This window comes from Dermatophagoides farinae, chromosome 1 (genome assembly GCF_024713945.1).
Source record: "Dermatophagoides farinae isolate YC_2012a chromosome 1, ASM2471394v1, whole genome shotgun sequence".
Taxonomy (NCBI): Eukaryota; Metazoa; Arthropoda; class Arachnida; order Sarcoptiformes; family Pyroglyphidae; genus Dermatophagoides; species Dermatophagoides farinae.
The window spans coordinates 674,801-696,174 of NC_134677.1; the positions used below are offsets into that span (position 1 = coordinate 674,801).

The 21,374-nt window shown below is 29.6% G+C and overlaps 5 protein-coding genes across 24 annotated transcripts in view; 2 read left to right on the forward strand and 3 right to left on the reverse strand.

The window, feature by feature from the left end:
- Window positions 1-3,810: 3,810 nt before the first annotated feature.
- LOC124491614 (T-cell immunomodulatory protein) lies at window positions 3,811-6,506 on the reverse strand. The gene is given in 3 exon segments (XM_075731835.1): window positions 3,811-5,007; window positions 5,009-5,409; window positions 5,485-6,506. Coding segments are annotated over 3 exon segments (2,166 nt in total). The 5' UTR covers window positions 6,218-6,506; the 3' UTR covers window positions 3,811-3,975.
- A 477-nt stretch (window positions 6,507-6,983) lies between these two features.
- On the reverse strand, window positions 6,984-9,319 carry Rab7 (RAS oncogene family member Rab7). 3 transcript variants are annotated; one of them, XM_075735387.1, is made up of 5 exons: window positions 8,811-9,319; window positions 8,169-8,387; window positions 7,913-8,039; window positions 7,626-7,844; window positions 6,984-7,554 (listed from the first exon to the last, which is right to left on the reverse strand). In XM_075735387.1, exons 2-5 carry the CDS (start codon window positions 8,219-8,221, stop codon window positions 7,330-7,332), a joined length of 624 nt encoding a protein of 207 aa, XP_075591502.1. In that variant the 5' UTR covers window positions 8,222-8,387; window positions 8,811-9,319; the 3' UTR covers window positions 6,984-7,329. The 3 variants fall into 3 exon arrangements, with proteins under 3 accessions (XP_075591502.1, XP_075591504.1, XP_046911591.1); XM_075735389.1 differs by having other exon boundaries at window positions 8,869-9,260; XM_047055635.2 differs by lacking the exon at window positions 8,811-9,319 and having other exon boundaries at window positions 8,169-8,478.
- A 104-nt stretch (window positions 9,320-9,423) lies between these two features.
- On the forward strand, window positions 9,424-11,863 carry LOC124492547 (transmembrane protein adipocyte-associated 1 homolog). 3 transcript variants are annotated; one of them, XM_047055463.2, is made up of 4 exons: window positions 9,424-9,961; window positions 10,028-10,253; window positions 10,321-10,651; window positions 10,720-11,863. In XM_047055463.2, exons 1-4 carry the CDS (start codon window positions 9,819-9,821, stop codon window positions 11,571-11,573), a joined length of 1,554 nt encoding a protein of 517 aa, XP_046911419.1. In that variant the 5' UTR covers window positions 9,424-9,818; the 3' UTR covers window positions 11,574-11,863. The 3 variants fall into 3 exon arrangements, with proteins under 3 accessions (XP_046911419.1, XP_075591501.1, XP_046911420.1); XM_075735386.1 differs by having other exon boundaries at window positions 9,519-9,961; window positions 10,028-10,274; XM_047055464.2 differs by having other exon boundaries at window positions 9,519-9,961; window positions 10,747-11,863.
- A 44-nt stretch (window positions 11,864-11,907) lies between these two features.
- On the forward strand, window positions 11,908-14,167 carry LOC124492546 (uncharacterized). Its single transcript, XM_047055462.2, has 3 exons — window positions 11,908-12,380; window positions 12,439-12,897; window positions 12,967-14,167. Exons 1-3 carry the CDS (start codon window positions 11,943-11,945, stop codon window positions 14,065-14,067), a joined length of 1,998 nt encoding a protein of 665 aa, XP_046911418.2. The 5' UTR covers window positions 11,908-11,942; the 3' UTR covers window positions 14,068-14,167.
- A 662-nt stretch (window positions 14,168-14,829) lies between these two features.
- The window catches only part of Ca-alpha1D (Ca[2+]-channel protein alpha[[1]] subunit D), a 42,748-nt gene continuing 36,203 nt past the window's right edge, over window positions 14,830-21,374 (reverse strand). For 7 of the 16 annotated variants that reach the window (XM_075735391.1, XM_075735390.1, XM_075735394.1 and 4 more), the window contains 9 exons: window positions 21,070-21,329; window positions 20,497-20,597; window positions 20,227-20,337; window positions 20,070-20,153; window positions 19,844-19,978; window positions 18,655-19,774; window positions 18,527-18,581; window positions 15,773-16,983; window positions 14,830-15,703 (listed from right to left, as the gene is read on the reverse strand). In XM_075735391.1, coding sequence (XP_075591506.1) covers window positions 15,579-15,703; window positions 15,773-16,983; window positions 18,527-18,581; window positions 18,655-19,774; window positions 19,844-19,978; window positions 20,070-20,153; window positions 20,227-20,337; window positions 20,497-20,597; window positions 21,070-21,329 — 3,202 coding nt within the window. In that variant the 3' untranslated portion in view covers window positions 14,830-15,578. Of the gene's footprint in view, window positions 15,704-15,772; window positions 18,132-18,526; window positions 18,582-18,654; window positions 19,775-19,843; window positions 19,979-20,069; window positions 20,154-20,226; window positions 20,338-20,496; window positions 20,598-21,069; window positions 21,330-21,374 lie in introns of those variants that run through there. The other 9 variants (XM_075735399.1, XM_075735398.1, XM_075735395.1 and 6 more) reach the window with 6 other exon arrangements.

The window sequence follows — 21,374 nt, forward strand, 5'->3', positions numbered from 1 at the left end:
AGTTGTTGGTATAAGAATGATTTTTGTATGTAACAAATTGATTGTCTAACAAACTATTAATCGATGATTCCTGATTGAATTAAAACAACAGCAAAGAAACAGTGGTGACCGAAATTTTCAGATTGGTGTGTGTGTGGCCAGAAAAAAAAGAAATTAGCAACGCACACACACACAACTATAGTCGTATTCCATAAGGATCAAAAGTTGGAAGAGAAAGGTAAAGAGATAAAAAAAATACATCATTTATCTTGTATCCCCCCAACACACACACACACAATAGTCATCCTCTATTGTTATGATGACGATGTTTGATCCACCACCACCAGCAACAGAATGATCACAATGAATCTTTTTTTTTCCCGTCACGCCTCAACAATATTGAACTAATATAACCAATAATAATAATAACCAGTGAATAATAAGAGATTTGGCTAAATAAGCATCAATTTGAATGATGGACAAATGAAAAAGAATAAAATCTATTATGCGAATTAGTACTACTTGATTCTCTCTTTTTATTTCGATATAATATTTATATATGGAAAATGGAATATTCCCCAGAAAACAAAAACAGAAATCTCAAGAGAATATTCCATCAATGAGGTTAATAATAATAATAATGAAAACACACACACACACACGGATGACAATTACAATTATTATTATTATTGTCATTTCTCTCTATCTCTCTCTCTCTCTCTCTCTCACTCTCTCTCTCTAGTGTATCATACACAATGGATTATTAATCAGAATCAGGAAAAAAATCAATAATAAATAAATCAATTTGATTGGATTGGATTTGATCATCATCATCATCATTATTGACAATTGATCAAATCAATCAAAACACACACACAGACAGGAAGAAGAAAAACTTACAACGAAAATAAAAAATGTTCTGGCCATCATCATCAATAATCATTGTCCAAAACAAACAAACAATGAAAATTTACGCTGATAAAATTCTCGTAATCATCATCATCATCATCCCTATTATTAAATATTGGATTATTTTTTGTTTGGACTTGTTATTCTTTTTTTTTGTAAAAAAAGAGATTTTTTTTTCGTTGTTGTTGTTGTTGAAATGATCATGTTATATGGAAGATGGGGGAGATGGGGCGTGGTAGTGGTGGATCGATGATGATTACCCTTGAGGAAAAGAATTCTGTGGACATTCATTTATTGAATGGCGTGATTATCTAACAATATTGTCAATATATGGATATTTTATATCACAAAACATTGACTGATTGTGTGTGTGTGTGTGTTGTAATCAAATATTTTTGTTTTGTTTGCTTTATACTTTTTTTTCATTTTGCCAATCATCATCAGACAAGATGCTTGTGTTCTCTTCATATAACAAACAAACAAAAAAACACAAAATGATTATTTCGATTACATTGAATTGATTATATGATACCAACAATAAAATAATGAAAATAATAATTTTCAACACAAGAATTTTCGATTATTATTCGATACAGTCATAGAATCCAAGTACTACAAATTTATACCAACAACACATACAACTGATCAAAACATCTGATAATTACTTTTTATTGATGATCTATTAATCGAAGAATCGATGATGATGACAGCCATCAATTTAAATCCAATCAATCAAAAAAATTTAAAAAATAAAACACACGTTTACTCTCAAACAAAATGAATGAAATTTATCATCTGGATGGAAAAAATTCATTTCATTCAAATATAAAACAAACAAACATGAAAAAAAACACTGACATGAGAAATTCTTACATTTCAATTATTACATAGTATTATTTGTGCAGATTCAAATCAAACACAAGAATAATAAAAGAAAAAAACATTCGATGCCCTTATTTGCATAAAATCTAATTTAAATTTTTTTTCTTATGTATTGTAGAAATGGAAAAAAAATTAGAATAAATGAAACAAAATAATTACCTGATGGTGGTGGTGGTGAGTTCTGTGTCTGTACACGTAAACACAGATGCTTTTAAATGATGTTCAATCAGAAAAAAAATTGGCCCTTTGTTTATATATTGGCCATATCAATTCACAATCAAATCGATGATGATGATGATGATGAGATGTATGGTCAGAATTCATTTCATTTCATTTTATTTTATTGTGTGTGTGTGTGTGGGTGGTACAATTCTCTTGTGAATTTGATGATGATGATGATGGTGATTCGTATTTTTATAAAACTTGTGGTATTAAATACACTGGATAAAAATTGATGATGATGATGATGATGATAAAAATGAATCATTTATAAATCTGTTGTATCAAAAAAAAGTGTGATTTTTAAATTATTAATTCATTATTTATCCACCACTGCTTGTTTGGTGGTTTTTTTTCAGTTGCTGAATGAAGAAAAAGAAGAAAATTTTTGTGTAATGGTGGTGGTTATCCTTCATTGACTCTTTTTTTATGATATGGGATGAAATGAAATGATGGCACTGAAAAACAGATGTTTGTAATTTACATTTATTATCGTTATAATAGATTCGATTTTGATTATCACACACACAAACACACACGAGGATAACTTTTGTAAATGGGATTCTGGGATACAACCGTACGAAAAAAAAAACATTTAAAAATTAAGAATTGATGATGATGATGAAGACTGTCTTCTTTTTTTTTTGCTGAAAAAAATTACCACTAAAAACAATATTCGTTAGCCGTTCAATTTGTGTCAGTTGTTGATTGTATATAATTTCTTGGTGAATTTCAATTTCTTCATCATCCAGAATGAAATGTTTATTTGATGATGATGTTGATTCACTATCACAACGAAAAAAAGTGTTAATAAGATTTTTTTTGTGTTTTCTTCCACTGTTTATTAAATTAAATTATTCTTTTGGCTTTTATTTTATTATGTGGTCGCAGTTCATTTGGTTGGTTTGGTCGATTTAATTTGCTGTTGTTGTTGTTGTTGTTACTGCTGCTGCAATGATGATGGTGGTGGTGGTGGTTTATTTTTTTTTCATTTCAGTTGTTGAGTGGTTATTTTTGTTTTGAATAATTTAACTTGATTGTTTGGTTTGGTTTGGCTAGGTTGTTTTCAAATCCATAATTGATGATATAAAATGTTGTTATTTGTTGATGATTATGGTCCAGCAATGGCAATTGTTCAACATGGGAGTAATTCACAAAGGACGAACAACAACAATAATAACAACAAAAAACAGCTTAAATGAAACCAATTTATTTTAGGACCACCACAAAGATTTTTCATTTTCATTTTATTCATTGGATTTTTTCCCTTGTTGTTGTTGATGATGATGATCACATTTTATGTGTGTGTGTCTGTGTGTGTGTGTGAGAAACGAGAAATCTCTTAGTCTCAAATGTTATTAAATATTGAATAAAAAATACACCAAAAACACATTCACTTCATTGTAAGCCCAATTAATATTAACACACACACACACACACATAGACAAAATCTTCGTGGACCAAAGGGACATGGATTTTTATTTTGCTGTTAAATCTTGATTCAACTTTTTTTTGTTGTTGTTCAGCCACATCATAATGATGATGATGTTGAAGCGTTCGTTGTTGTTGTTGTGATTATGGGCCAACTTTAAATTAATGGTTAAATTGGATGATTTTTTTTTCTTTCTTTCTTGGTTTTTAATAATTTACAAATTAGTATCATCAACATTAAAAGAAGAGAATCTCTATTTGGTATATACCAAATGTGAATAAAAATAAAATTCAATCTACCCATTTTTACAATCATTAGAATCTTTTTTCGAATCCTAATTTTTTTTTCACAAACGCCATCTATCAACCATCAAATTAATTAACACAATGTTCGAAACAAAATTTTTTGTTTTGTTTTGTTTTGTAAATCAATCAATCAATAATTTTAATAAATTGTGTAAAATAAAATATAAAAAAAAATCAATACAAAAAAAATACTAATTACATACAGAATGACAACAATAATCGTATGTATAGCCAAATTCGAAAATGTTTTTATAACCAAGCATTACGATATTGTTGATTATCGATACGATCTTCAACTTTTTCACGAAAATGTAATATCGATATGGCACATGTTAATATTAGACCAAGTATCAATAGAAATGATAATGAGACCAATGAATATATGCTCATGTTGATGAACACACGTAATTCCCAATTTTTCATTTGATCCGGTTCATATGGCACTATAACCAAATTTGATCCAGGTATTATTTCATTCCATTTACGTGTACGTGATGGATTTTTACCATTTGCAATCGATATGGATAAATCATTTATAACGTTCAAAACATCACCTAAACCAAATATAATATATGGTGGCTGTAAAGCAAAATGAGCCGTTTGACTCATCTGCACTGAACAACAATGATCATCAGTATATGGGCCAGCAAAACAAACCATTGCACCAGGTGGTGTACCACCATACGCTAAATGATTTGGACATTTATGATCTTCAGTTTTATCCGAACATAGTCCAGAAATAACGTTAACACGAAGAAAACTAAAATATAATGATTTTTCTCCATAATAATCATATGATTGTAATGTCAACTGATTCGTATGGGCATTTTCCGTCGTTATCAATAAATTTAATCTTCCATTATTGAATATATCGAATAAGCTGACCATACGAACATTTTCCGTATATTCACCGATCCAATCTAATTGAAATATACGATTCCATGTATTTTTTTCACCATCAATCATTTTATTTAAAAAAATCGCCGCAACAGTTTGTTCAGTTTGTTGATCGAATAATATTGTTGCAAAATCTGGATAACCATCATAATCAATATCACCAATATGTAATGTAACAGGAATTTCAATATAATCACAGAAACGAGAATCGATAAATGTTAATGTACGATTAAATTCTGTACCCAATGGTTCAGTTGTATTCAATATTGAAAACCAATCACCGGTATCCATGTCGAAAACCATTAAATTTGGCTGTTTACATTGTGCAAATGATTTGGCATCCGAATCCAAACAAACTGGAATCAGATGTTCTAATTTTCCATCATAATTTCAGATCAACAAATGATGATTGGCCACGTATACTGGCAATAGTTGGAAATGAATAAAGATTTTCACCATTTTGATTCGGTTGAAAACCTTCTTGTGGTATATTATAAATATATTCAAATTCATTTTGGCCATTTATGAACAGATCCGAAGTCATATCAATCAAATACGAATTGAGATTAAGAAAACCACTTGCATGTGGATGTGCTAAATGTTTGATTTTTGTTAAATTCGACAGACAAACATATCGATTCTTTAGTTCGTGTTTTGAATCGATTGTTAAATTATTATAAAGATCGATTGTATCGATAGTAGTATCGGTCACGCCACCAAGTACAAGTTGTAATGAACAATCATCGGTTTCAACAATAAAATCAGAGATCATATCACCATTGTAATCTAAATGTTTTCAAATGGAAACGAAAAATTTTTATGAAAAACTTTTGGAACAATATATTGAACACCCACACTTACCCAAAATGAATGGTTCACTTTTTGCATTATTGATTAGAATTTTTTTTCGTTCATTACAATTAAATTCTTCAGCTGTTGTATTACCATTGACTAGTATGATATCATAACGTGATTTAAATTTCGTTGATTTCACCGTTATCAATAAATCTTGATGCATATGGCCAGTAAAATCAGATGCAATTAAATTGTAAACATTATTTGATAAATGACAATGAAAATCGTGGACAATCGATAAACAACGACGTGAACCAAAAAATGTTAACACCGTTTTACCATCAACACATGAATGTCCTTTCAATAGATAAATGCTGGTACCATTATTGCCAAGCATAAAAATATCCGTAAATTTATCTGAATCAAAATCACCATATGCTAATGGTATGGCCGATATATTTTCAATCATTGATTGTGGATTGAATGGTGAATATATTGCTTCCGGTGCAAGAAATTTTGTTGTACCATATGATAATCTGGATTGTGACTGTGATGATGATGATGACGATGATGATGATGGAAGGAAAAAATTTTCAAAATTAAAATTTGACAATTTATCCGTCAAATTGATTAAATTATAATTATCATCCACATGATCATCATCGATTATGGATCGATTTGCGGAATTATTATTCACTATTTGTTGTGATAATGATTGTAGTATGGTTATCAAAGAAAAAACTATAAAAACACTGGTTATTAAATAATGAAAATGATGAAAACAATTTTGTAATGGCATGGCTGTTGTTGTTTGTTGTCAAAAAACTTTTAATTTTAAAAAAAAAATCACAACAACAACAACAACAATGATGGTTGATGACAGTTAATTTTTTTTCCAAAAAAAAAAATTCACAAATTCATGATGTTTATTGATGTATACACTATGCTCAACTCATGACAAAATCCAACGATGATGATCATCAACCAATGTAAATGTGTATTTCCAGAAGAAAAACACGACGTAGCAACAAACAACAACCACGAGCCTCAACAACAATATTGATCATCATCATTCATTTCAGTGCAAAATGTATGTTTCCACAGACACACACACACACAAACACACACAAACACAAAACAGTTATCAAATGATGAAATACACACACAAACAAACAAAAAACACTTGATAGAATGATGATTCAATTAATAAAAAAAGTGGTTGTTTGATCGCTGTAGTAGTGGCGTGGCTTTTTGATGATGATGATAATTTTGTCTGATTGAGAATGATGATTTTATCGATTTTTTTTACTTGATTCCGCCACTTGTTGTTGTTGTGGTTGTTGTTGTTGTTGTTGATGTTGTTGATGATGCACAATGAGGAAACCAAAAAAAAAAAATTCAGGTCAAAATTGACAGTACGATCTGAAACTTTTCTGAAAAACTTTTTATTTTTATTTTTCCAACATTTTAAAAATTATTAATGATCGTTTTTTTTACAAAATCGTCGTTTGTTTATTTATGTGTATGTGTGTGTTAAATCGAAATTGAATATGAAAATCAATCAATAATCAATAATCATCATTTTTATTTTATTTTTGTTTTTTTTTCTGAGTAGTAATAATAATATTAATAAGTAATAATACGAATATATAAATGGGGTTGAGGGGGGTGGTTTTGTTGGTTTTGAAGATAAAAATTAATGGGCGATTCATTGATTGATTGTGTAGAGCTGTCTTCTACTATTATAGTGTGTGTATGTGTGTTGGCTGAATCGTATAGAATCAAATTTTTTTTTTCTCACAACACAGATCGATTTTGAGTGTGTGGGTGTGTGAAAATTATTTTTTTCGAATCCAATTATTAGGTTGATTATTTTTGTTTTCATTTACAAAAAAGACAAAGAAAAAAAATTTAACAAGCACAATTATCATTTCGTTGTTGATTTTGATCCTGTGAAAGATTAATTTTATCAGGAAATTCAGAATTATACAATTCAACTTCAGTTTCTTGGGCTAAACCATTTTTGGCTACAGTTGAAAATGCTTGATCAACATTAATGGCTTCTTTTGCGCTTGTTTCAAAGTATGGAATGTTATTCTTACTTTGACACCATCCTTGTGCACGTTTAGCTGAAACCTTATTATTATATGGGGTGGAAAAAAAAATTCAATTAAAATGTCAATTTCAAATCAAACAACTAAACTTACGGCACGATTATCCAGATCAACTTTATTACCAATAACAACGAATGGAAAATTTTCCGGATCACGTGGTGATGCTTGAATCAAAAATTCATCACGCCATGAATCCAATGATTTAAATGAACCAGGTGATGTTACATCATATACAAGTACACAACAATCGGCACCACGATAGAATGCAACACCCAATGATTGAAATCGTTCCTGTCCTGCTGTATCCCAAATCTAATAGAACAGAAAAAAAATTTGTAACATCAACCAAATTGAATTGAAAAAAACCAGTAAAAACAAACCTGCATAGTAACAAGACGATCATCAACAATAATTTCTTTGGTGAGAAAATCTGCACCAATAGTCGCTTTATATTGATTGGAAAATTTATGATTTACATATTGATTCATTAACGATGTTTTCCCCACACTATAGCAATCAATGATGATGAAATCATCAATTTAAAAAAAAGGAAAAAGAAAAAACAACAACCAGGAAATTCGTCAATTAAAAAAAAAAATAAACGGCAATAAAAAAAATTACACGATTATAACATACCCACTATCACCAAGAATGATTACTTTTAACAATGCCTTTTTACGTGATGCCATAATGATGATGATTTATTTGTTTATTTATTTTTATTACGATGAAATAGCCAGGAAAAAAACAGAGAAAATGAATTCAATTATTTAATTATCGATTTGATGATTGATGAAGAATAAATCCAATATAATGATTATCGATGATTGACCAGAGAATTTTTTTAAAATTTATCTAAAATAACGAAGAAAAAGAATAATTAGTCAATCAATGTGTTTATGTAAATACAGAAATGAATGTTTGTTGCTCTCATTCAAATGTGTATATGGTAAAGTCACATACAACACACACACACCAGAAACATTTTCAAAAAAAAAAAAAAATTGATAACCATCCACATCAAATATGTACACTATCGACTAAAAAAAAAATCAATCAAATGAAATGAAAAAAAAATCAGCCATCTATAAACTATATATCAATGGAAGTAGAAGAGAAAAAAAGATATGAAACAAAAAAAAAATTTTTTGTGGGTGGTTCATTCATCCATTCGAATCATCCGAGCACCAGATTTTTTCTTCGTTTTTTTTGCAATGATTTCACACAAACCAATCGGTTCATTTTAATCAATATTGAAATGAGGAAAAAAAAATTTACCTGAAAAGGAATTTGATGAACAAAAAAAAAACAAAAAGGCAACAATAATGACACTAACACAAACACACAGAGAGAGAAACAATTAATTCAATGGCAGATTTGATGATGATGATGTTGTTGTTGATGACTAATGGAATCAAAATTACCCACAATCAATCAACCAAAACAAATAGACGATGAAATATGATGGTGATGATGATGATTCAATTTTTATTGTATTTGAATGATTTTTTTCTGTTTTGTTTTGTTTTTTTGTTCCGTTCAATCAAAATTCATTAATTTGTCAATAATTGGGGCCAGCAAATAATAATAATAAAAAAAAATAAATAAATCACTACGAAGATGAAAATAAATGATGATGATATCTTTCACTTTGAAATAGGATCAGTATAATTATACAGATGATGATGATGATGTTTACCAGCATCAGGATCTTTCTATCTATATTTGTCACACATACACAAAATATTTGTTTTTCTTTTGATGATCAATATATACTTCTACTACCCACAAAAAAAAAACATTTGTGAGAGAACCAAACGAGATTGGCATTCAATTTTTTTTCTGGTGACGGCGTAGTTTTTTTTCACTGTTTCACTTTCTCTTGCTCTTTCTATTTGTTGTTGTATGTGAATTGGATTGTGTGTATCAAAAAAAAAAAAAAAAAATGAAACGCAATGATCATCATCATCATCGAACGTCGTCGTAAGCAACAACAATAGCACAATGGGAAAAAAAAGAGCAGCAGCAGCAGCAGCAGCAGCTAAAAATTAAACAATAACAATCGACCGTACATAAATGACGTGACAAAAGAATGTTTTATTCTGGCTATTTTTTTTTTATTTCAAGAATTAAAATTCTTGTTCATTATAAAGCATAGAAAATATGTAAAAGTTTCAATTTCATTTTGCTTCTGACTGACATTTGGTGACACCGGTCATTACATTTGTTCGGTTTCGGTAACATCATCATCAAATCAATGAATAATCAACAAAAAAATTCATCACGATGATGGCGAATAATAAAGATGTACATTTATTACATCGTTTAAATTCAAACATGACCAATTTGATTACAAATAATCATGATATATTTGTAGATGATTTGCATTTTTGTAAAGTGATTCTTTATAAAGAAATCAATGATACCAGGTAATTATTATTATACTAATATATAATTCATTGATTCATTTAAATTTTTTTTCCTTTAAAATTTAGCATTCACATATGGGACCTAATTATATTCATTCCGAATATTCTATTCCTTCTTTATATGATATGGCATTCACAATCGGCTAAAGATCGTGTACGACAATTGAAAAATTTTCCAATTTTAAGAAATTTCTACATTTTCATCTATTTATGTATCATTATATCATCAATACGATGTATAATTTCATCGTTGATGAAAGTACATACATTTGGTGGCGATCTTACCGACAAGGTAAACAAACGGCTACACATTGTTTCACAAAATATATTCATTTTTTTTCTTCTTTTCTTTTCATTAGATATTCTGGGTGATTGTACGATTTTTTCTACTTTCCACCGAGATATCTGTACTTGTATTCGGTTTATTTGCTGGTCATCTTGATGTTCGACAATCAATACGTCGTATATTGACCATTACATTAATGTTATCATTAATATATTCAATATGTCAAGGTTCATTTGAAATTATTGCTCCAGATTCATCATTCTATATACATTCAAAATCATATTATTTATTTGGACATGGTGGAATGATATTCTGGTTTGGCACTTGTTTTCTTTCATTCATCATTTATTTGATCGTTGTACTATTACCATGGTCACCATGTCGTCATCGTCTTTTGTTACCAAGTAAGTTTGACAGCTGTAACAAACAAATGATTTGTACATTTATTATTATTATTTTTTTGATTATACAGCCAAAAAATCATTCTATTTTTATGCAGCAACATTATCGACACTGAATCTGATACAAGCAATCGGTGCATTATTGTTCTATTTAAATGTACCAGAAGGATTATGTATTGTGGATGCAACAACATATTTATATTTTACATTCTTCACACCACTTGTTTATTTTATATTTTTATCACCATTTTTAGCTGCTAGTACTACGAATCAAGTTTCATCAGCATTAGTTACAACAACAGCCGGTATTGAATCATCTACACATCATCATCATTCAAATTCGAATCGTCCTATTGTACCATTAACACGGCCAACAAATCTATTCAATCAAAATGTTCGTGGTGCAGTGAATTTTTCTTATCGGCCACAAATTGATGATGATGAATTATTGGATAATGAAGATGAATTTGCCAATAGTTTTGGAAGTTTTACAGGTGGTGCATTACATTTTGATCATTATGATGGTGGTCCATATGCACAACAACAACAACAACAACATGGTAGCCATGGATATCTAGTTTATGGTGGCAATGGCAATAGAGGAATTCCAAGAGATTTTTCTACATTCTCAATACAAACTACAGCCAGTAATATAAATTCACCAAATGTTTCCGGTTTGTTGGAGAATCAAAATATTGATTTAAATCGATCGGAAAAAAATCGACGTGATAATGATGATCAATCGAAAAATGATGATGATGATGATGATGATGATCGTCGTGTTATTAATACAACTGAAATGATAAATACCAAAGATCATTTATTAATTGAATCTCATATGCTTCAAGAACAAAAACCTAGATTAACAAATGATAATCAATGTGATGATGAAAAAATTCAAAAATCAGAATGCACAGAACAATGAACGAATATATAGAATATTATTTTATATATGTGTAATATAAAGACCTGGCGCCAACTATCGTTACAAGATTGAAACTCATATCCACTGAAAAAAATAATGTAGATGGCAGCACGGTGTTTATCATCGATGCATTTTCCAAATTAAAAATTCTTTTTTTGTTTGTTTGTTTGTTTTTGTTTTCGAAAAAAAAGTCAACAACATTTCTTTGATCTTGAAATTATAATTAATTAGAATTAAAATTAAAATTATGAATAATAAAATAAATTTAATAAAGGAGAGTGAAAAAAAAATTGCATAAATTTGAAAATTGAAATTTCACGATTATATTATTCGTTTTTGTTTATTTGCGTAGTTTTTTTTGTTAAAAAAATGGCCACCAAACAAATGTTACGTATTATTACAACCGGTGATGAATCGATGAATGATGAGGAATCCAAATTCTATGGCAACAGCAATGACGAAAAATCATTAGATAATTGTAGTTTACAGCAAATATTTGATCATTATGATTTTTCCTTTACATTTATCCGGAATAATTTGTTTTGCGATTCGAAAATCGATTACAACAACGACGACAATGATGATGGAAAAATTAATTTCAACATTTTATTGAATAAATTTTTCAACAAAATCAAATCAATGCACGGATCATTAGCAAAAAAGTTTCAAATGATCGATCATGATGTCAAACAAGTTATAGCCAATGTTAAACGGATGAATGAAAAAAATGACATCAAAGCCATTCAATTTTATAATTGTAGTATACGTGAAAAAGATTATCATACAAAACTTTCATATATTAATCAGGTTTGGATGTTTTATATATTTCAAAAATTTCATTTCATTTCGTTTCGTTTTTTCTTAGGCAATGATTTATGGATCAAACAACAACAATGATGATGAATGGAATCTATTGCGCAATAGCGTTCGGCAAAGAGCAACGGTTTTCTTTCGAAATCAAGATTATGTAAATGCATCACATGATTTAGAATGGCTATTATTAACACAGAATCGTAATCATCATCATCATCATCATAATCATGATGATTGGAAATTATTAAAATTTGCCATAATCAGTTTTTATCGATTAGCAACAAAATCATTGTATATTGCCGATTATCAAGGAAAAAAATATGCTAAAAAAAATATTGAAAAATCGGAATATTTTCTACAGCAATTAAAAATTCTTTCACAATTGAATCCAACAAAATATCAGATGGATCTACGTTTTGTTTATGGACAATTGAATATTCTGAATGAGAAAGGTGAACACAGACATTTTGATGATTTACGTGAACAAATCCACCATAATGAACCGGATAAGGTAAGAGTGATTATTGTGTGGGTTTATATATGATGTGTATATATTAACCAGTCGTGTTTTAAATTTTAGCAAGAATTTAAAAAATTAAATCCTACCAATATATTCGCTGAATCCAATGCCGCCAATACTGTATTGATTGATGATCATGGAAATTTGATGGCTGGCCGTACAATAAATGAAAAGGAAAAAATTTTCTATGAAATGATTATGACTAGAATACCGCCAACAACGACAATGAAAAATGATGATTATAAATATTGTGCAAATTGTAATCGTCGTCTTGGCTATAGATTTTATCCATGCGCTAAATGTATTGAAGTTGTTTATTGTGAACAATCGTGTATGAAAATGTCCAATGATGATAATCATCATGAAAGAATTTGTTGTTTATCACCACAATATTTAATTGAATCATTGATTGAAAACGATGATGATGATCAACAAATGGCCATTTGTTATGATTTATTTGCTAAATTACCATTGAGAAAATTGATACGATTATCAAAAAAATATTCAATAACACGTGCATATCATAAACTATTGAAACAGAAACGTGAAGAAGAATATCCACTATTTGCATATTATAATATGCTCTATCACTCATGTGGATCATTGGATTTAAATCAAATCGATATTGATCAAAAATATTATCAAAAAATTTTGATAAAATCATTACAATTATCATTAATAATGAAAAATCAATTTAACTTAACTAAATTTGATTTAAATGTCCACGATGATGGCGATGATGATGATGATGGTCAATATGGACAAGCCGAATTAAAAGATTTGATCCAAATAATCCCATTGATAATGGTCACATTGACCGTATTGGATGGTTATTATTTGAATCAATTTATAAAACAAAAAATGACAATTTGGAAATTGAATGAACAACAACAACGAAAACAATTAGTTGGCATTGGTTTTGGTACATTTGGTTTACAATTAATCAATCATCATCATTATAATCATGCATCATCGATGATGAATGTATATCGTCGATTTACAAATAATGGAAAATTTGAATATATTGCCACCAGACGTATTGAACAAGGTGAACGTTTACAATGGTTATCAACATCAACAGCAAAATTTTCAACTTCAGATGGTGATGATGAACAACATAAACAAAACAAACGACAACGACGTGTTCATTTTGAACTATAGTCATACATACACATACACATACATTTTGAATGTTTCAAAGAGAAAAAATTTTTTTTATTTTTTTCGTCGAAAAAAAGGGTTAATAAATTTTCAAAATTTCAATTGTGCTGCTGATGCCTGACATTTTTTTTTTTGTTCATTTTTTAAAATGAGAAAAAGATTCAATGTGTGAGTGTAAAATTTGTGTGTTTTGTAAATTTATTACAAATTTTTTTTTTTCAAAATAAATCATTGATTGATTGATTGATTTTTAATTCTGTTCTGTTTTTTTCATTTTCATTCGTGGACAACACAACAACAATAGGTAGTGGTCATTGTACAAAGAAGGCACCGAAAAAAATATGATTCTGCAACAACAACAACAACAAAAACGGAATTGTGGACAAACAACAGAGATAAAAATCGAAAAAACACTGGACAAGTGTTGGTGAACAGAATTTTTTTTTTGTTTTGTTTTGATGTTGTTGTGGCCTAATATATAATGATGATGATAATGACATAATAATTCAATGAAACTGACTTTTGCTGTGACTTAATAACTGTTACTGTGAATTAATGAATTATATATCGATTCATTAGATTCCAGAGAGAGAGAAAGAGAGAATTACATGGTTTTGCACCGAGATTTTTTTTGTTTGTTTTCATTCATTCATTTATTTATTTGTTGTCTAGCGACTAGATGTGTGTGTGTGTGTGTGTGCTGTGTGTTACAAATGGAATTATTCAATTTTTTTTTGTTTCTGTGGTTTAAACCAAAAAAAAAAAAAAAAAAAAAAAAAAAAAATCAACAAGCAAAACCACACAATATACATAGCAAAGATTTATTTGACTAAATATAGATGGATGGATATAGATGAATCAAGAGAGGCAAAAGAAGCGGAAGAACAAGATGATGATGATGATGATGGTGTAATCTGATCATCATAATCATCATCAGTAGTAGTAGTAGTAGTGGTAAAAGAACAACAAGAAAAAAAAACATAAATTAACCAAAAAACAAAAAAAAAACAAAAAGACGGAAATTCAACTAACAAAAACTTTTGTCTGTGTGTGTGTGTGTTTGTCTGTAATAAATATAATAAATAGAGATACAAGGCAATTTTTTTTTTTTTTTTTTTTTTTTTTTTGGTATTTCAATTTTTCAGCTCTAGATTTTTGCTTTTTGTTGTCATTTTGACCGAAAAAAATATAACGATGATGATGATGATGATGATGACATAAATTTTATTTCATTTTTTTCACAATAACAATAACAACAACAACAACGGAAGTCAATAATAACGCAATGATTCATTTCAGATTTTTTTTTTTTTGGTTATTTTGGGTCAAACAATAATAAAGAAAGATAACAAATTTGACTCATAATTTAATCATCATCATCATCATCATCATCAGTATTTTGTACTGAATAGTTGTAGTTTCAATTCAGATTTTTTTTTTGTTTTCACAATTATCACAGAGCTCGTTTGTTTTTTCTTGGTAATCAAGAAAAAAAGGCAACAAAAAATGATTCAATGACGATGTTGTTGATTTGCATTTTGATTGCCACCACCGCTACCGGCACCACCACTACTAGCAGCATTATTACGTGCTCTTTGTTCCAATTGTAATAGACGTTGTGCAGCACGATCCATTTCTATTTTTTTTTTTTTGGAAAAAATTTTCAAAAAAAAAAAAAATCCACGACCACACTACCACCACTTACCTTCAGGTGTTAAATCACAAGCTTCAGCTAGCTCTTGTTGTGCAGCACGAATCACTGCCGAATCCAAATATTTACCCAATCCTTCTTCACGTAATATACGATCAACTAATGCATCAGCAGCACCGGATGGTTTGCCACCACCACTATTTGTTCGTTGTAATGGTTGCCTATTATTATTGATTAAAATTAAATTACTATCAGAATGTACAATTGGTTTCAATGTTGTTGATGACGATGTTGAAAATGATGACCGAGGTGATGGTGATTTACTTTGCGATTTTGATCGTGGTAGTTGTTGTTGTGGTGGTTGTGGTTTAGATTTCGCTTGTTGTAAATTTGTTGATGTTAACGATGATGATGAATGATGGCTGTGGTGGGAAGGCACTACTATCATTAAATCATTAAATGAAGCGGTTAGAAAGCGTTTCGAAGCATCGGCTAATAAGGTAGATATCTCTAAATTACGATTTCTTGTTAATTCTGGCTTTTGTTGTTGTTGTTGTTGTTGATGAGGAGATGGAAAAATTTTTAAATCACCAATTGTATGATGATTATCACCAATTGAAAATGAATACCGACATCTTCCAGTTGCTGCTATCACATTTTTGGTTGATAAATCATCATTATCACCGACAGTATCAAAATTTGATGTAGATGAAGATTTTTTTGTTGTCGATGATGATCGATGACCATGACCATGACCATGATCAGCGCTAACCGAACGTTGACGATTAATAATTTTACTTGCACGTCGATACCAGCTTGTTTTTCGTTCTCGTTTTGATGGTTGTTGTGTTGCTGTTGTTGTTGTTGTTGTTGATTGATTATCATCATCATCATTGTCAACATCATCCACATTTAAAATTGGACATTCATGACTATCTTGTTTACGTAAACAACCAGAAAGACGACGTCTAATTGATGATGAATTTGATAATTTTCTTTCATATTGTTGTTGCTGTTGATGATAATGATGATGTTGATTATTACCAGAAACAATTGAATTATCATTCATTATTTCATCTAATAAATTTATAGAACAAAGATCAATATTGTTATTCGATTGTATCGATTGTGATGATGATGACGGTGATGTATCCATATCAACAACAATATCAGGTGGTGGTGGTAGTTGTCGTTTTTCATCATCATCATCAATATTTTCATGTACAATAACAGAAACTGTTTTCATTTCTAATTGTGATTCATTGCTTTTTTTTCGATTATCGGTTCAAACGGACAAAAATTGATTGATTGATTGATTCATGGATAGGAGGATGGTGATGGGATGAAAAATTGATTAGGAATTTTTTGTTTTTTTTTTCTCAGTAAAAAAAAATAAACATTTTCATCACAGAAAAAAAGGACATCACATGCCACTACACAATCAACGTTTGTTTTTTCATGCAATCAAACCGAAAAAAAATCTAAAATTTGGTCAGTGAATAAATCAAAACAGAAATTTAACATGCAATTTATAAAAACAAAAACAAAAAACAGACTTCAATACCGAAGCAAATTTGTTGATGCTGATTGCGGTAAATGCATTATTGATACTGATGATGATGATGATGATTTCATCATTTCCGGTTTATTATTACCATTTTCGATTGATTCTGATCTTCCTGTATGATCGATAATTGAATTATTATTATTACGAAATAATGGTGGTGGTGGTATCAATGGCATTGATAATGGACTTAATGGCAATGATGATGATGATGATGATTGAGGTGGTGGTAATGGTATCATGGTTTCATCGAAAAATTCATTATTACCACCATCATTATTATTAATACAAACAGAAGGCACTAAAGCAGATGTTGATGATGATAATGGTAATAGATTTGGATATGGATAATAATGATGATGATGATAATCGACAATATCACAGTATTCATAAACATAATAATAAAATGGATGATGTTGGTGATGATGATGATGATGATGATAAATTGGTGAATAATAATTTCTTGCCATCGGTAATAATGATGAATATGCACGTGGTGGTGGCCTTGGTGGTGCTACCTGTTGTGGTTGTTGTTGTTTCATTTTCGACGATAATAATTCAATATTATAATCATCAATTGGTGGCGATGATGGTTGATTGAAATTTCTCAAATTCTCATCATCATCATCATCATCAACAGCAATGTTGTTCGAAATCATCATAGTTTTATTATGAACATTGTAATATAAACGTGGATGTAGATGTATTGTTTTGCTGTTGTTGATGGAAATTTTTTCATTTTTTCCATATAATAATTTATTATGATTCATATCCGTTTCAATTATCCGGTAATTATCATTATCATCATCATTATTATTTTTTTCGCTCACATTAGCGTAATTTTGATTGCTTAATAATAAATATATATAAATATAAATAAGCAGCAGAACCACAAGGCCAAAAAAAAAATTGAGGAGAAAAAGGAAAAATTGAAAAAATCAGATGCAAAATACATACACGCCGACGCAAAGATGCTCAACAACAACAACAACAAATAATTACCATCCAAAAAAAAAGCAAAATTCGTTGTGCGTGCTTGTATGTTTGTGTGTAATCAACCACCGTAATGAAATAAAAAAAAACAGGAAATCAAAAAAAAAACGAAACAAAACAAAACAAAACCAGAAAACGAAATGCAAACCAAACAACAACCAACGAAAAAAAAAAAAAAAAAAATCGGAAGCCACAAAAAAAAGTTCCAAACACAATAATAATTTGATGAAACGAAAAAAAAATCTTCTTACCTATTGCTGTTATTACGGCCATTATCATTATTACGTGGTTGTCGACCTGATTGAACTGTATGAAATCAAATTAAATCAAAACAATTGATTAGAATTACTTTCGATAGAAAAAAAAGACATTGGTTTACCTCGTGAAAAAACAAATTCATGATCATCTTTACCGTCGCTTTGATGAAATGTGGCCGGTGCTTTACGTAATTTCACCGTCGATAATTGTGACCATACATTACCGAATAATGTATGATTACGACGATGCATTGGTTCCCAATCTGGTCCGTTTTCAAAATTATCTTCATCCAAATTACCGGATACGGCACGACGAATTTCTGGGCCAAATTCATGTAAGCTACGCAAACCAGCCTGTAATGCTACCGTATCTTCGAGATCACGATTATTCATACGTTCACGTTCTTCTTTCTTTTTCTTGAAACGACGAAAATAATCCTGTATCAAAAAGGTGGCATAAAATTTTCCCACAGTAACTTCATCATCCGTTGCCGGTGGTACAACTTGATCCAATAATTTTGGACTAGTACGTTTCCATATTTTGCGTATAACAGCACGCAATTCTTCATTTGCTTCGTCAATATTACCATCGGTTTTAATTTTCAACGCTGTACGTACGATGGCAAATAATGTTGCATTAAACATAACGGTACCATCACTATTCAATGGCATATTCATCGATACTAATCGTTTACAGGCAACTCTATGTGGACAAAGTTTTCCAAAACCAAGTGGTGGTGATATTTTACGTAACAATGTAACAACATCCAAATGTTTGATACGTCCTTTAGCATCAGGATCATATTCCGACCATAGCCGTACAAATTCATCCAAATGATGTGGACCAAGTATTGACCAATCACGTGTTAGATAATCAAAATTATCCATAATAACAGCAACAAAAAGATTGATAATCAAAAATGAACACAATATATAAAATGAAATAAAATACGGTATGGCCAACATTGAACCACAATTTGCATTACGATCTTTAGATCCTTCATCTGACAGTGGATCACATCGTACATCACGTGTATCGGCACAATCCATCATTATTTCTTGCCATGCTTCACCAGTAGCCGAACGAAATAGTACCAAAATGGCTTGAAAAAATGTTTGAAAATTATTATTTCTTGTTATACTGGTTTCATCATCTAGGCCAATTTTTCCAAAAACTTGCATTCCAATCACAGCATAAATGAAAAATAACATTAATATCAGCAATGCAACATATGGTAGGGCCTGTTTTTTTTGTGTATCAAAATCAAATGAGAAAATGAAATGAATAAGAGAATTTCAGAAGAACCTAACCTGAAATGATTTCAAAAATGTCCACAACAATGTTCTGATGCCTTCACCACGGCTTAATAATTTTACTAGACGCATTACACGAAATAGTCGTAAAAATGTTGGTCGAACAGTGGCTTTTCCTTTGGATTCATGTGGCTATAAAATGAAAAACAAAAAACAAAAAAAAAAAATTTAGCTAGTCCGAATCTAAGCAATTTGTACAAGAAAAAAAAACAAACAAACAAACATTGATTTGTTCGAAAACAATATCGATTAAACTGCCCAATACGATAAAAAAATCGAAACAATTCCAGGGATCACCGAAATAATTCTAAATGTATCGGAAAAAAAATTTAGTTCATGGTCATTAAGGGTCACACACACACACACACAAACAAACATACCTTAAAACGGAAAGCAAATAATTTCAATACAAATTCCACTGTAAATAATGCAGTAAAAATTATATTCAATACATTAAGCACGTATGAATATGATTCTGGTTGATTATTATACTATACATATGAATGAATGAATGAATACGATGTGTACGTGCATGTAGTATAGATTACACCATTGGGAATGAATGTTTTTTGGTAAATAAAAAAAAAACAAAAATAAAAATCAAATTCATTTATTACACACACACAAACAGATTCAGAAACACAACTTACCCGCATTGCCAATGTAATTGTATTGAGTAAAATCATTGCAAATATTAGATATTCAAAATAATGTGATGTCACTAGCCACCATACTTTATATTGGACACGTGCTAGAATAATTGAGAGAGAAAAAATAAATGTGAAAAAAAATTTTGTTTTAAAAAAATAAAGATTTCTTGAATGAAAAAAATCATTCCATTCCATTCATTCATTTTTGATGAATTTTTTCTTTTCGAAAAAAAATAAGAAGAAAATTGCCCAGAATCATCATCATTTTTTTTTTATATTTACGAAAAGAAAAATTACAGACATTTATTACAGAAAAAAAAATGTAATTCCGGAAATGGTGGCAAGTTTCCAAGTGGATCAACTGCAAAATTATAGTGCATTTTGACATTCATGTGTGTGTGAGTGTGTGTGCGGGTATTCGGTTATTCATATATAACCGAATTATTATTATTTACTACCGAGCTACAATTTACTGCGGTGGTTATTTATCACACACACACACACAGACAAAAACATTTGGGACAAATTTCATATGTTGGATGATGAAAGAAAATGAAAAAAAAAACAACAAACCTTTTGGTATATAACGCCGTACAGGACGAGCTTTCAATGCAAATTCAATACAATTTCGTTGATTTTTATCCAATTCACAATTTTTATATTCCTGTTCACCTTCATTCTGGAAAGTAACGATAACGAAACCGACAAAAATATTGACCATAAAAAATGCAATGACAATAATGTAAATTATATAAAATATGGCCACATATGGACGATTATTATAAACAGGACCATAATTTTCTGCATGTGAATCAATAGATCGATGTAATAGACTGTTTTTTTTTTGTAGACAATGAATGACAAAGAATGTATGTTTG